General features: G+C 42.7%; 1 protein-coding gene across 9 annotated transcripts in view; it reads right to left on the bottom strand.

Moving 5' to 3' along the window:
• Positions 1 to 15566, bottom strand: part of TNIK (TRAF2 and NCK interacting kinase) — a 302646-nt gene that overhangs the window by 240442 nt on the left and 46638 nt on the right. For all 9 annotated transcript variants that reach the window (XM_075132116.1, XM_075132115.1, XM_075132113.1 and 6 more), the window contains exon 2: positions 11792 to 11857. In XM_075132116.1, the coding sequence (XP_074988217.1) occupies positions 11792 to 11857 (66 nt within the window). The remainder of the gene's footprint in view (positions 1 to 11791; positions 11858 to 15566) is intronic.

Raw genomic sequence — 15566 nt, 5'->3', positions numbered from 1 at the left:
CCATAACATGGTGATGGGCAGCAATACAAAACCCTGAGAAGGAAGCTAGCTGGAGACTAGAAGAACCAACACAAATGAAGATACAGTACTACACAATCACATCAGACTCAAGCTGTGCACTACCTTACGTAACCATGTGATCTTGTCAGGGTTACCGTCCCTTCAGCTTCCTTCCTGTTGTTTGCAAAATGTATTTGTTATATCTTCTCTGAAAATTAGATGTCGGCTCCTTTGAGCAAGGTGCTTGTTTTACTATGTGTTTGTATAGAGCCCAGGACATTGGGGCCTCTAGACACTATTACAATGTTAACAGTGATAATTCACATCTTATCTAACTATTCACCTTTAAAATCTTGGTCAGGAGTTTCTGGTAACTTAAATACAGCAGTCTGTATGGTGAACAGACAAGAAGGGACCAACACTGTTAGCTGAGCAAGTATGCAATGCATATGGGGTTTTTTGAGTCTCTTTCTTTTAAGTATTTAGTCCAGTCTCCCGGGCAAGTCACAGCAGTTAGTTTTCAGATATGAAAGCTTTGTATATAAACTAAGATTCATTCTTTTCAGTAACGATCCCCTTGGGTCATAATAATTTTGTGCTGTACAGTAAATCTTTTTCCACTCAGCTAAAGGATCAGTGATTAATCACCAAACTGTTGACCATCAGTCTTTCAGACAGAGAGATAAAAAAGCAACTATTATTAAAACAATTAATGCGGTCCTTGTCTTGCATTACTTGCTTGAACTCTCCAGGTATCAGCTAACAACAAGCTCAGGAATCTGCAATGTCTGTTCCACAGTCCCCATGAGAACAGTCCCTAGTCCAATGTACGAAGAAACTTTCAATAACCTGGCTTCCCTCAGTGCTGCATGATTGACAGGCTAAACATCTAACATAGCATAGCATTGCAACCCTAGTTATTTGCTCCCCTCCATAAAATGTTGAAGAAAATCTCAAAACAACCTTTAGCAAATCCACTTCCTACAGAAACAGCAGTCAGCCACTCAATTACATTCACAAAGCACTACCGTGAAATAGCTGTGAGCCAGCAGGGCATTCTGGGTATTGATGTGTAAATGAGCACACCAACAATGGTGCTCGAAAGCTGTAGGCCCGTAGTTATCCCAGTTCATTGGGCCAGCTCCAGTTTTAGGGAAAATATTACTGTGTTTATGCCCTGTTCCCATGGCATTCTCTATGGTTTGAGCTGAGCACTAGAAGTTACTGGAAGTCTAGATCCTTCCAGAACTCTGCTGAATGCTAACTTCAAGTACTTCATTTACTTAAAGATACAACACACACATACAGCCTGCCCAAGTAAAGTTAGACTGGGCCAAATGCATGCGTGCGCACACACACACAACACACGATCCCCTTGGGTCGTAATAATTTTGTGCTGTACAGTAACTCTTTTTCCACTCATCTAAAGGAAACCACCAAAAACTATTGACCACACACACCATATATATATATATATATATATATATGTATACTCACACATACACACACCCCACTCTAGGTGCACTATACAGAAGAAGTATAAAGATGTGTCCTTCTCTTTCATGTAGTTTTCTAACTCTGACCTAAAAACTAAAGAGGAACTAAAGATAGGATTCAGAGTAGCAGCCGCATTAGTCTGTATCCTCAAAAAGAAAAGGAGTACTTGTGGCACCTTAGAGACTAACAAATTTATTTGAGCATAAGCTTTCGTGAGCTACAGCTCACTTCATCGGATGCATTCAGTGGAAAATACAGTGATTGCATCCGATGCAGTGAGCTGTAGCTCATGAAAGCTTATGCTCAAATAAATTTGTTCATCTCTAAGGTGCCACAAGTTCTCCTTTTCTTTTTAAAGATCAGATTGTAATCTAAACACAACACATAATCTAGCTCTTGTAACCCTGGTCCCTCCCCACTTGGGTTAGCCAGAACTGTTTTTGTTATGGCTGTGGCAGATTGAACGCACCTTGGATGAGGACCTTTTGCTTGCTCTGTAGAGAGTCATGCACACCTTTGACTGCTTAAACAAATAAGTGATAAACAAGAAGGCTATAACTGTTGGTATTTTAAAATACAGCCTCCTCTGAGTATGTGATCAAAGTGAATGGATATTGTATCACTCAAATCATTTTAAAAATAACCCTTTCCATTGGATATCCATTCCTATAAGACATGATTCCTATTCCTGTAGATAGGCATTCAGGGGGCTAGTAAATACATTCTGTATTAGACACCTTTAACACAGCCACAGGTGTTAATCTGGACAGAAAGATCATTCTAAAGACACATCCAATTAACTAAATTCAATACGTTGTATTGTTGTGGCTGAGCGGGATGCCGTTTGCCTACCCACAACAGCAATATAAGGAGCAAATGGCTGAACAGAGGAGTAACTACCACTCAGCCTAAGTTGTAGGGCAAACACTAACATAAGTGCTTAGCATTACTACTGTGAATAGTCCCATGGATTTCATGGGGCTGAGCACTGTAGTTTGGCAAAGACCTGGTATAAGGAAAGAGTAGCATGTTTGAAAGGAATTCTCACAACACAAGGTGCATACAGTGGATTCTGTTCATTAGCGGCATCTCGGTTCCCAGAAAAGAGTTGCCATTATCTGGAGGTTGCAAATATTTGAAAGGCAGGTTTGCCGGGCTGCTGCCAGGGGGAAAAAGAGCTGGGATTTAGCTTTCCTGGCCTACAGGGCAACAGCCAGCGAAGGAAACATAGGGATGCTCCGAGCCTGGGCCCCTGGTGCCAGGGCAAGATGCACACTGGAGAGCACAGGGAGACGTATTGTGCCTTCCCACAGGCCCACTGCCCCCCCACCCCCCGCAACACCCCTGCTCCCCATGGAAAGCTGCCATCCAGCACACTGCCCTGCCTGTAGCCTCTCTTCCCATGCCCAGGAGAGCAGCACAGGGTGTCCCCATGGCTGGAGACCTGCTGTCTACACAAGAGATAACAGGAGTCCTGGCGTTGCAGAGTGGGAGGGAAGCTGCAACCCAGATTCCAGAGCTTTCTGTGGGGAGTGGAGGCACTGGGGGCCCACAAGGCTACACAGAAAAAAAAAAAAAAAGCGACATGACAGTTGTTAATATCTGAATCCCGTTAACATTAAAACAAGAGAGGATTGGTTGCCAGCAAAGTGTTGCTAATAACTGAAAGATGTCAATAATCAGGACTGACAATAACCGGCATCCACTGTATATGGTGGGGCAAATGCACATCATCATTTTTGCACTCAGATGTGCTTTCCTGTAGCAAGATAGAAACAAAGGAAACGTGTACACCATTTTACTTTGCAGCCCAAGAACAATAAGCCACCACCTGAGGCTGCATGGCATTGGTGGGGGAACCCCCACAGGGTGCAGGTGGTCAGTAGTGCGCTTCCCTCTGACATGCCCACTTCTTCGCTGGCTCACCCACTGCCTGCAGTATCCTACCAGGTAGATCCCTGGACCAGCCAAGAGCCCTCCACATGTGCTGTTGAAGAGGGGGCGGACACATTTTCTGCATGGGGAGTGGGAGAGCCTCATTCAAAAAGGTTTGTCATGCAGGATCAAGAGGCAAACAAATCAGACCCTTCGTTACAGCAGCATTTAGCTTTATACCTACCCCTACCCAAAAAAAAAAAAAAAGAGAGAGAGAGAGAGAGAAAAAACACAGTAAAGAAGTCTGAGTAAACTTAACTTTGTTTGTTATACAGAATTCTAGTTTACATATGCATATGTGATATATAGAAATAAGTATTTTATACTTGTCTCACATACTTCTTCCCAACTATATTTAGGAGGATAGTACTTAGTTATGCTCATGGTGCAAAAGCACCATAAAGTCACATCACCATGAACAAGAGATAAAACTCACAGGAGTCATTGCCCAGCAATCGTCAACATTTTGTGGTTTTCACACAGCCTTCATTCCATCCAGTCAGCTACATCACAGAGCCACTCACCGTGGATGTCCCCTGCCCCAGTGTTAGTCCCTGCAAAAGTTGCTTCAGCACTCTTCCTCTGCTCATCTGACCCTCAAGTGCCACAAAGTCAAGGGGTTTTTGTCTGATTGTCTTGATGTTAGGTATGACTCTGGTTACGTTGTAAATTTGGGGTATAGCTGATGTGCAGCAATTGCCTGTAGCATTTCAATTCAAAGCCTCTGAATGTCCCGTTTCCTCAGCATCCACATCTCACATATAGCAAAATGCTGAAGATGAGACGATAGCAATTTCATTTTACACTTCCAAGTAATACCTTAACTTCTCTAAATGTGGTTGTGTCCTAGAGCAGTGGTCACAAGTCCAATTCGGCCAGATCTCTAAGTGATGTTTAGCATCCCTTGTAAGCATGCTACCCAGGTATTTAAAGTGCTCACACTCCATTGCCTCCTCAGATTTGGGGAGGAATATCTTTGCCTTTTCAACAGACTTATGTAACCATTGTCTTTGTCTTTTCAGATGATATTTTTACACTGAAATTCTCTGCTTCCACCACTTCTCATTCTAGCAATTTTTGAACCTCTCCTTGCAACAATCTAATCAGGTTAATATCAACGAAGCACAGACGACTAATTTTTGGTAGGCCCTCCTGTAGCTTTCCATCAGTGACTCCTCTTAAGATTTCTTCAATATAACCATTGAAGATAGTTGGTGATTGTCAGGCAGGGCTGCCTGACACTTATTTTCAGGTGAAACTACTCCACTCATGCCCCACAAAACACCAAGGCCATTGTGCATCTTTCAAGATTTTGTATCAGTCTTATTACATTTTCACCAGCTCCAGCCAGCTACAGAATTACCCAAAGAGGTTTGTGCCATATGCTATTGAATGCCTTGACAGAATCTATGAAGTCATGGACCACCTTCCCATCATTCTACAGCACCTTCTCGTATAGCTCATGCAGATTGAACATTTGCTGGACTCTCTCTCTTCTGGGTCTAAACCAGGCTTGTTCTTCAGCGAAAAAGTTCTCTGTCTTGGGTACAATCCTCTTCAAGATGAGGTGAAGTAGTATTTTGCGAGGACGTGTCAATAATGAGATTGTGCCATAGTTTTCACAAACCATCAGGTACTTCTTTGGAAGAACAGGAACCATCAGGGACCGTCCCCCAGTCCAGGGCCGTCTTCCAGACTCCAAAAGTCACATTGGATGCCTCTCCACCACTTTTAACTAGTTCTGCATGTATGTTATTCACTCCAGGGGCTTTACAGCATTTATATTCTGGACCAAATGCTGCAGTCATTAGGGCACTGGGGATTTTGCCCTACATTTAGAACTTTAGCATTGCTTTATCTTGCAGGGTACAAACTGCTGTGCTGTGGAATAAGTCTATAATTACATAGTAACTATTGATTGTTTAATTAGCTGGTAAATGCCATCTAATCACTAAGCTGTTTCACAGTTTATTCTGTCTTCTAAATTAGAGTGTTATGAGATCTAAAAGCTACAAGTCATATGGGTATTGTTCTTAGAGTTACTTGGCAACTGATAGGTGGGAGAAGGAATAGCATTATTTCAGGATAAAAAAGAGAAGGCATCCCAGAATGAAAGCGGTGGGCAATACTGTAACCTCTGCATGCTCTTCCCAACCTGCAGCTGTGTACATGGTCTAGTTATGTAGTATAGCAGTGGGGAAGGGAGTCCCAAGCTGGACACCAGAGACCACAGCACCACAAAAAGGCAATGCAATGCAGAAATGTTAGTTATATGTAAGATAGTGGTGTGATGTACAAGAGGAATATCCCATGAAATGAACGCTCCTCAAGGTTAAATAATTTCTCCTACTTTCCACAGGTAAGAAAAATTGTTGCCTAAAATTTTCACCACTTCTAATTAACATGTTTGTTCACCTTAAATTGTAACGGCACTCTATAGGAGGTCAAATATTTCAGATAATATAGAACTCTTCAAAGGTGTTTCCATTATCTTAGCACATAGTTGACTGAATATAGAAGTGTAAGCAGCAAAACAATGAGTCAATGGCTGATTATTTTAAGACCAATTAATTGTATTCATGTATTCAAGATGACAGAACACAAAACAATAACCTCATCTTAAATAGACTAAGTAGCTCCCTCTCAAAATTATTCTAAAATCTGTTCCATTAGACACAGAATTATTAGAAAAATAAAGAAGCTCTTCCAGTTCCATTGAAGAGATCAACCACCACTGAAGTGGTTTCTCATTAAAACAACCACCACTACAGAAAGAGAGAGAGAGAGAGAGAAAGCTATGCAGTGCATGTGGATTTACTGACACCCCCGTGCCCCTGAAATTATTTGTAGCTGAAAGCTTCCAGTGGTCTGTTGTAGTTAATAGAGAGATACATGACTAGAAAAATCCTTATTACTAATCTATCATTCAGGTAATCCTTATATGTAGGTCACTTTTAGGACCAGACTGTGGCTCACACTTATATGGGTACTCCATGGTGGGGCTGATGTTCATGGAGCCTCCCGCCCTAGCTTGTGCCCCTGAGCAAGGGTCTTGCTCTTCAGTTCACAGACTGATCCCTGCTCCCGCGCCAGGGAGGGAGGGGGGAGAAGCGGAGCGGCTGCGGCGCATTCAGGGGAGCAGGCGGAGGCGAGCTGGGGCGGTGGGGGGCACATTTCTAGGGGTGGCATGGCATGTGCCGGAATGCCGCCCCTAAAAATGGGCTCCCCAAGCACCTGCTTGTTTTGCTGGTGCCTAGAGCCAGCCCTGGCTGGCACTGATGGTTACAGCAAAGAGAGAAGGGGATACAAGACAGAAAGGTGGAAAAGGAAGGATGCCCTCCTCACAACTGAAAAGAGGAAGTTGGGGGAGATTCTCTAGTGCAGCCAGAAAATTCAGTTGAAATCAGCAGAGTTTAGGCCACTCAGCCCTTTGCATGAGGTGCCCAGCATTTCACCGGACCGGGCCCTAAGGCAGGAAACTAGAAAGCATCCACTAATCAGCTGGAGATTTAAGCTTTCAGGAGCCAGGCAGGTGGGAAATCAGATGCATAATAGATTCCATAAACTCCTTTATTTTCTCTCTCACAAACTCCTTGCTTTCCTTTGTAAGAAGGAAGCACTCTTAAGATTTACTCTATTACAGGTAGCCTTACAATTAAACACTTGTCAAAAGTGTTGGGGTCCAACAACCAACAATTCCTTAAGTGAATGCAAATGCAAGATCTCAAATGCTGAGTGGGCTACAAATCCACACTACTTACGTGTCAACTATTAATTTCAAACTAATGCATCACATACAAATCCTCTGTCCTGAGCCCTTGCTAGGTTGGTACAGAGCCTCAAGGTTGGTAGAGTCAATGGCTACAGCCACTGTGGGTTTTTTTTTAAAAAACAATGTAATCCTGAGAAGCGCTTTTAAAATGCGATTATTTTGGTGATTAGAAATGTCCTCATGAACAGGGGTTTGGCTGTTTGACAGTCAGCTCCGGCCTAGTCAAGCTGCAGCACTGCTTCACTGCACCACCAACAATCCAAACTGAGAACCTCCCACCAAGGGAACCAACATACTTTGCACTTACATGCCACCTTCTCCAAGCACTTTCCAAAGGCTGGTGAGCATGGTCATTCTCATTTTATAGAGGGGTAGTTGGAGCCAGCGGGAGGTTAATTGACTTTCAACAAGCTCCCTGGGCATAGTTTGGGGAAGAGGGGCCGGAGGGGCATTGCCCCCCCCCCCAAACTGCAAGCCTCGGGCAGGTGCGGAATTCCCTCCCTCTCCCACGCGCGGCTCCATTGGCCTGACTGGAGCTTCCCCCCAATATAGAAGTCAAACTGCGCCTATGCCAAGCTTCCACAATAGCTCTAGCAGGAACGGACATCTCGTGATCCCCCATTCCCTTACTCCAGCCACTAGCATACAAAATTCTGCCTCAAACATTCTGTATCATATCCTACCCTTTACCCAGCACCCAGCACTCTCAATGGGTGTTTCAAACACACTGTAGAATTACAGCCAAATTCTCTTCTGGTGTAAGTGCTGAATTCAATGGCAGAATTTGGTCCCAAGTACAGAATATGGCCTCATGTGATCAAGCAGACTAATAAACCAGCTCACAACCCCTTTGGATTATGAGCTGCATTATCGGTTGGGTGTCAGATGATAAAGAGCAAGCCCAAGGAATACTTACTGATGATGGCAAGCACTTACTCACAGGAGCAGACCCCTTGGGCTGTTCAAACAAGTGCTCCAGAGTGAGTACAAATGCTCCATTGTCTGACCTACAGCGAGGGAAAAAAATCACCCCTACTTCTGCTATTTATTTTAACAAGATCAATTGTCTCCACCAATTGAAGTGCACAAAACAGGTGCTCCCTTTAAAACATGTTTTCTTTGAATGTTTATTTTTTAAAATCATTTTCTATGTATGCAATGGAGCCACAGAACTGCAAGGCCTGGTTAGAATGGATTTACACATCGGGCACATGGAGCAAGACAAAAAGGAGATCCTATTCCAGCAAGCGAGAGGATGCTACCATGAGATGCCTTTTTGGGTCCAGTATTAAGGCTCTGGGCTTGTCTACACATAAAGCACTGCAGCCACGGTAGCGCTTTAGCGAAGACACTACCAATGCTGACGGGAGGGCTTCTCCCATCAGCATAGGTTATCCACCTCCCCGAGAGGCAATAGCTAGGTCAACAGAAAAAATCTCCCATCGAATTACCACTGTCTACACCGTAAGGTTAGGTTGTTTTAACTGTGTGATTAATGGGTATGGATTTTTCACACCCCTGAGCAATGGTGTTACATCAACCAAACTTCCTAGTGTAGGCCAGGCTTTACAGTCAAAACATGCACACATTTTAGGGGGGGCCGAGAGGCTACAGATATAGTAGTAATAACTATGAGAGCCAAGCAGAATTTCTGTTTTGGATCTAAAAAGGAGAGTTCAGATTCAGATAAACACTGGCAAATTTGAAAATCTATTTTGCTCAACAGCACAACCTGTATTAGTGTGTCCATTAGACATGCGCAGTTCAGAAATATTTCAGGTTCAGGCCAGCTAGTTTTACAAAATAGGCAGAAACAAATTGAACCTCATGAGACTTCATCGAATAAAAACCCTACCATCTGCTCACCCCTAACTACCTGCACTGAGCACAAAAATGCATTGAGCTGCAGTGAACCATGCATCCATCATTCGCTTGCATTTGGAAACATGGGCCAAATTCTGCTATTCCAAGTTTACTCTGCTGTGCCTATTGCACAGGGCTGAATTCAGGGAGTTAATGGGAGTTACTCCAAAGCTACTAGAATTTAATAGAATTCAGACATTTCATAGATTCCTAGGCCAGAATGGTGAAGCTGATCCCCTACTCTGACCTTCTGTATAACATGGGCCATAGTGTGTCTCAAAAATAATTCCTTTTGGACTAGCACATATGATTTTTTTCTAAAGAAGTCAACCTTGAGGGTGATTACATGGGTTCTAATCTTCATTACACCAAATTAGGTATCCAAGCTGTGGCAGATTATTCTTGTGTAGTGGCAGATTATTCTTGTGTAGTGGCATCTCCAGAAAATAATTTAGAGGAAGCCAAAAGGTCAAAGCATCTTTGGAGATCTTCTAGTGATCTGTTTCTTTGTCCAGCTGCAAAAGACACATACAGCATTTTGCCAGGAAGATTCTGATGGAATGCCCATCAAGATCTTATTTCTCCCCAACTGTCCAGAACTGACACCATTAACGGTCAGTTATGTTTCATAGTAGCAGTTACTCTGGTTCACATCACTTAAATTTTGTTTTGAGGCTTGAGTTCAAGTGTAATTAACCATTGGAACAATTTACCAAGGATTATGGTGGATTCTCCATGACTAGCAATTTAAAAAAAACAGTCTTGACTTTTAAAAGAAGATATGCTCTAATCGAAAAAGAATTATTTTGGGGGAGTTCTATGGCCTGTGTTATACAGGAGGTCAGACTAGATGATCACAGGGGTCCCTTCTCGCCTTGAAATGTGTGAAAAGAAAATCTCAGTCTAAACTAGATGGGTGACCAAGCCAAAGAGTTCATATTTAGATGCAAATTTCTCTCTAGCATGTAGATATTTAGGCCTATAGTTTTGGTTTCAGCATGATAGTCTCTTTGAAGACCACCACCTTGTTTGCAATGAAACCATGTGAAGCGTTCTGCATCATTTTGATTTTAAAATGAACTGAGCACTCTGATTGCAAACAGTTAATGAGATGCTTTGTGCAGAAGTGAAAAAGGGTCACACGCTGAATGATCAAAATCTCTTACCCCTGGAAAACCGAGTGTGAACAATTTTAGAGTTTTCTGCTTCAGATAACTGGACTCCTTAAAAATCAAATATTTTGACAGGAAACACAAACAACAGAACTGTGTGAAGAAGAGTGTAAAGTATATGTAGTTTCCCTGCTTTTCCATAGAAACATTAAGCTTTTGAAGGGATGTTATAGTCACATAGTTTCCACTGCTTGTTAGAAATATGCACATGTTAAAATAAGGTCAAACTCTACACTTATTTTACCATCTGAGAAAAACAGTTTCAGCATCAAACTAATGCTCTTGGCCTTGACGATTCAGGAAGAACAATGGAAATAAAAACAGTGTATCATCATCAACTTAATGCAAACACCGTCAAAAAAAATAACAGAGGAAGAGTCACCAGAATATAACCTTGGTAAGGTTTGTATTTATTCCAGTTTAGAAATCCACACACTTTTAACTCCAGAAATTTCAGTTCATCCTCAATTCATCCAAATTCTATCATCAGATTAAAGGGATTAGCCTACAGCAATGGGATGATGTGGAAGCCAGAATTCAGAAAAAATATTTCCTGACAGCTTTTAAAACAAACTTTTCCTCCCTTCCTCTCTTGATTTGGGGGAAGCTTGGTGTCTGCCAGTGCATGACAGCAAGTACCATGTTTTCCAAGTGACTGATTGGGAGTGTGCCAAAAAAAAAAAAAAAGAGAGAGAGACCACTTATTTGCATAATCAAAAGTGAATTTGTGCACACCAATTCACTAACTTTGTTCACAACGATCTGAGCTGCACATGCAAATACAGATTCTGTGTATAAATCGGGTGCGTACACTTAGGCCTTGTCTACACTAAAGGGAAGAGTCGACCTAAGCTACGCAATTTGAGTTACGTGAATAACGTAACTCAAGTCGACGTAGCTTAGACCTATTTACTGCAGGGTCCACACTACGTGATGTCAGTGGGAGACGCTCTCCTGTCAACTCCCCTCACTCTTCTCGATCCGGTGGAGTACAGGAGTCGACGGGAGAGCAATCTGCGGTTGATTTAGCAGGGCTTCCCTGGACCCCTAAATTGACCGCCGATGCATCGATCGCCCGGTAAGTGTAGACAAGCCCTTAGAGGCCCTTAGAAAAGTTGAACCAGAGGGACTATTAGTTAGCATAGTCCCATGTAGAATCTGAAAACAGCTTTCAGTGAAGTTTCCAGGGCTTTGGTTGAGAACCATTTGCAATATTAAAAAGAATTTTAAACCAAGCGTCCAGACTTAGTTCCTTTCTTGCAGTTGCCCTTTGCTAAGTACAGATTGGCAGAATGAGTCAGATTTTACACTAGTTCTGCAATGTGGATGGGGGACTAAATTAAAACCAAACTCATTTCATTTGTCAACCAGTCTAGTTCCAAATTCAGCTCTCTAGAAGTGACAGACTAATCTACTAAACTACTGCACCATCTAGATTGCTGTTCAGCTCTGAAACTGATCTAGTGTAATGTAGATAAGCACAGAGCATTCTAATATGTAAACTCATGCACCAGGAAATCATAATTGCTGCAGACACATTCAGAGACCTTACCTTATAGACTTGCCCATATGTTCCATTGCCAACAAGTTCCACCAGTTCAAAGATACCTGCAGGATCCTAAAAGGAAAAAAAAAAAACAGAACATTTTAAAAAATTTAATGAACATTTGCAAGTTTACTCAAAAGGAACATTTGGTTGGAATGAAGTCCACATTTCACTGACAGCTGTTTAAGAGTGCCTTCAATCTATCCATGTATTAGCAGCATTATGTTGATATTAAATGGAAGGGTAAGTGATTCAGTAGTTCCTTAGGGTCTGATCCAGTGAACGATTACCAGATAGCACAATGCTTACTTCCCAGTTAGCGGAACTACTCATGGTTATAGGCGCTATGCCTTGTACTAAGCATTTGCAATATCTGGCCCTTAGAAATAGTTGTCAAGATGGTGCTCAAGTGTACCAGTGCTGTTCATTTACTGCTCACTGCAGACTCTGTGCTGTATTTTTATGGTCACTTATGTATGCACGGAAACTTGAACACTCAGTGTGAATTCTACAGATAATCAAATCACCACTTATTCTATGGTCAGTTAAAATAAATACATCTTCAGTTAAACAAGAAAAGAGACTCTGCCTGATTAGAGAGTCTTGTAAAGCATGCTGGGTTCTCATAAGGAAGGGTTGGTACACACGTTTTATCTGGTTTTAATCCATGTGGGTTCATGTCCCCTCACTGCTCCCACACTGAATGTAAAGTTTAGGGTTCAAATTATCTCAAAAATCTCTACACTGAGTTCTGTTGCAGCCACCAACTTTCTCCTAGCTCCAGATCCTAACTGCTTCAAAATCATGTAAGCTTTGCAAACTAAAAGGTTTATAAACCCCTAGCCAATATTTCTACTAACCTGGTCTGGGGTTTGATTCTGTAATAAAACATGAAGTCAGGCTAGTTTTGAGTGGTGTCTGTTTTCACACAGAATTATTTTGCATAGTTCTATTCCTGAGGTCAGTAGCTAATGACTATTGAGAAGCTAGTGCATTAATAGCTAAACACTGACTCCTATAGTGGCAGTTGCCTCAGATCCACAAAGAGCAAAATGTGGACTTTCCCGCTATATTACTTTTATTTTAGCAGAATTAAAAAAGAGAAAGAGCCAACATCTCCATGAGAGACACAGCAGGTCTGTCACGGTAGATCCTCCTTCTTGAATTCCTCCAGAGGGCACAGATTGCTTACATCTGAAGGTGTGATACACAGACAACAGAATTACAGCCAAATGCAGTCCTACCCATCTTTTGCATCAGTCTCTTCCTCATGCCCCATCTTTTTGGCAAGTGCTGAGGGTAAAGAGGTAGTAATGGGTTAATAGGTCAGTTTCCTTTTTGAGTCAAGGTTTCTAATACACAGAGCTGGCTGCAGAAGGAAACTGAGCAGGATTCTAATCAAGTTCCCCTTTGTAACAGACTGAGCTTGATGAGAAAGGGAGGAAACAATCATGTTAATATCCCTTGGTTAACAGCTCACATGTTAGAATTGCACGGTACTGCTGGCCCTGGCTTTATGGGCTCCCTATACATAGGTCTGCACAATTAACAGGACCCTCTTTTCAAGGAGCCCTGTATCACTCTTATACTCTGATCCAGGACTGCCTGCCAAAGCAGGAGCCTTGGTTTCCTGGCTGTGATCCCATCTGACCATGGTGTCTGCATGCCATGAGGGAGAAGTAATTCCTTAACTGCCCTGCTCCTTTCCCCATTTAGGAAGTTGTGCTCTGGCTCTACTCCTGGGTTCCTGGTGCATATAGGTCACCAGATGCTACCAACCTTCAGAAAAGTGGGTGATTGCAACAGCTTGAGTGGAAAGTGCAAGAGAGGACATGTGCAAGAGAAGTGGAGCCTGACAAACCAAACAGCAGGGAACCAAGTGGGTCTTTGGTGATGTTTCTTCACATAGGGCCTCACAAACCCAGAGTGGGTCCTTCATACCTTAACTCCTGTACTAATTACAATTATATATATAGGGAGAAGAGGGGTGTAGGTGGGTGGAAATTAGGAATTTTGGTTTTGGTGTTTTCAAGAGTAGGATGAAATGGGGATTACCTGATGGGAACTTCCTTTGCACCAGTCAGAACATTAGCTTCTGGATTTTGTATAATTTGCTGGCTAGTACTCAAACAATTTGGCATACTAGCAGGTTAAGAATTGCCACAATCAGTCTGGGAAGACAGAGGTATAGAAGAGAATCTCTGTGCCAGGAAGGAAAAACCAAATTCTGGATGCTTTCCCGGGGAGGCAGAAGAGCAATATCACCACCACTGTGGGTTTGAGACTTATGGCCTGAATCAGAGATCTGCAGACTACATGTCATAGCTAAAGGCATCTTTTAGGTATGCTGATCCATACCCCTTGTGACCAGATGAGAGAAGAGGGGAAAAAAACATTAATAATGCCCGGCATAGCCTGCAAATGAATTGGAGTAAGAAAAGGAAACTACCCATTAGATCAGCTAGTCCATCTCTGTCAGTGCAGGATTGTTCCTTACTGTATATTTACTAGTGTTTGGTATGGTCTAGTGTTAAACATCCCAAGCAAAGGAGCTTCCACCACTTCCTTTTGGAGACCATTCCAGTCCAAAGCAACTCATTCCTTGAAAGTTATTTGTAATAATCACCATAAGGTTTTCCCTTTCATAACACGATCTCATTCCACCCACCCAGCCCCACAGCACACACCTCTCCAAATCTCCCCCCCCCTCCATTTTGTTATGCTAAATAATTCCTTTCTACTGTTTCAATATTTTTAGACCTACATCTTGCCTTTAGCTGTTGCTTAGCCATGATGGCAGATACTTGATAGCCAGGGTTGGAATTCTTTGGATTCCAAGTGTTCGCATATACTGTTCGTAAAGACCACAGTACAAGACACACGGCTGTACCACAGACATTCCTACCCTGAACATGGTCAGCGGTATGCTAAGCATGTGCTCCTGTTGAGGAAGATCTGAGATAGCCATGCCACACCCCACACTGTAAGAGGTACAAGAGAAGGCTTTTTTATATTTCCCTCCACCAGGGCCACAGCGCTGTCAGGGATATGCCTGGTTTGGAAGAAGCAAGCAAAGAGGCTCCCAGAGGAGCTAGATCACAGAGGCTGGAGTGCTGCTGCAATGCAAAGAGTACAGGAGACTGAACTGAAATTACCAATCTCTTGCAAAGGCTGCCACTCTGCACATCCCAAAGCTGACAAAGCAGAGTTCTTTACATCAATGAAAATGCAACTCTGAGCCATTAGTGCACTAGGTTCTTATAAACAGAAGTCAAGGAACAGGAAAATAGATGGCAGCTGCTGTTTATTTTCAAGTTCTGCTTCCCAGGAGTTATTTTGCTCAGTGCTCTCGCTGAAACAACCCTGGAAGAGGTTTTTTCACGTGCTATGGATAAATATTCAATGTGAAATTTAAAAACAAAACAAAACCCCACTGTGTTTGCACTACTGTAAAACGTTCACAGAAGTTACAGATGGAAAAGACCCAATGAGGCAGCAAGTCAATTCCAGATCAAAGTTGGATTGTTCCCAACAGTACATTTTCAGGGGCTTTGTCCAGTCCCCCCCGCCCCCAAGGCCAAACTGAGGGCCATGTTAGCAACTTGCTAGCAGCCTGAAGGCCATTTCTACTTTGCATGGTTTGCAAGGCTGCCAAGGTTTGTGCAACTCCATGCGACTTTTGTGCAAATTAGTGAGCTAATTTGCACAGAAACTTCAGTTCAAGGTCAACGTGTCCTGTCCCAAGCAGTGGTGGAGTAGAATATGGAGCTTCACAAAACTG

The sequence above is a fragment of the Caretta caretta genome, chromosome 9 (assembly GCF_965140235.1).
Source record: "Caretta caretta isolate rCarCar2 chromosome 9, rCarCar1.hap1, whole genome shotgun sequence".
Taxonomy (NCBI): domain Eukaryota; kingdom Metazoa; phylum Chordata; order Testudines; family Cheloniidae; genus Caretta; species Caretta caretta.
This window is presented reverse-complemented; position numbering and strand designations above follow the sequence as displayed.